This window comes from Micropterus dolomieu, linkage group LG23 (genome assembly GCF_021292245.1).
Source record: "Micropterus dolomieu isolate WLL.071019.BEF.003 ecotype Adirondacks linkage group LG23, ASM2129224v1, whole genome shotgun sequence".
Classification (NCBI taxonomy): domain Eukaryota; kingdom Metazoa; phylum Chordata; class Actinopteri; order Centrarchiformes; family Centrarchidae; genus Micropterus; species Micropterus dolomieu.
Genome location: NC_060172.1, coordinates 8454871 through 8455224, shown reverse-complemented (window position 1 = coordinate 8455224; position 354 = coordinate 8454871). Strand labels below are relative to the sequence as shown.

The 354-nt window shown below is 59.3% G+C and overlaps 1 protein-coding gene across 1 annotated transcript in view; it reads left to right on the top strand.

Moving 5' to 3' along the window:
* LOC123962829 (histone H2B 1/2-like) overlaps positions 1-354 on the top strand; it is a 665-nt gene extending 311 nt beyond the window's left edge. The window contains exon 2 of the mRNA XM_046039222.1: positions 226-354. Coding sequence (XP_045895178.1) covers positions 226-324 — 99 coding nt within the window. The 3' untranslated portion in view covers positions 325-354. The remainder of the gene's footprint in view (positions 1-225) is intronic.

Below are 354 nucleotides of genomic sequence, written 5' to 3'. Positions count from 1 at the left end.
TCTAAGAGCGTCTCCAAGACCGGCAAGAAGAAGAGGAAGACCAGGAAGGAGAGCTACGCCATCTACGTGTACAAGGTCCTGAAGCAGGTCCACCCCGACACCGGCATCTCGTCCAAGGCCATGCTGATCATGAACTCGTTCGTGAGCGACATCTTTGAGCGCATCGCCGGCGAGTCCTCCCGTCTGGCTCACTACAACAAGCGCTCCACCATCACCTCCAGGGAGATCCAGACCGCCGTCCGCCTGCTGCTGCCCGGTGAGCTGGCTAAGCACGCCGTGTCTGAAGGCACCAAGGCCGTGACCAAGTACACCAGCTCCAAGTGAACCCGCTGTTACACCCAGCAACACAAAGGC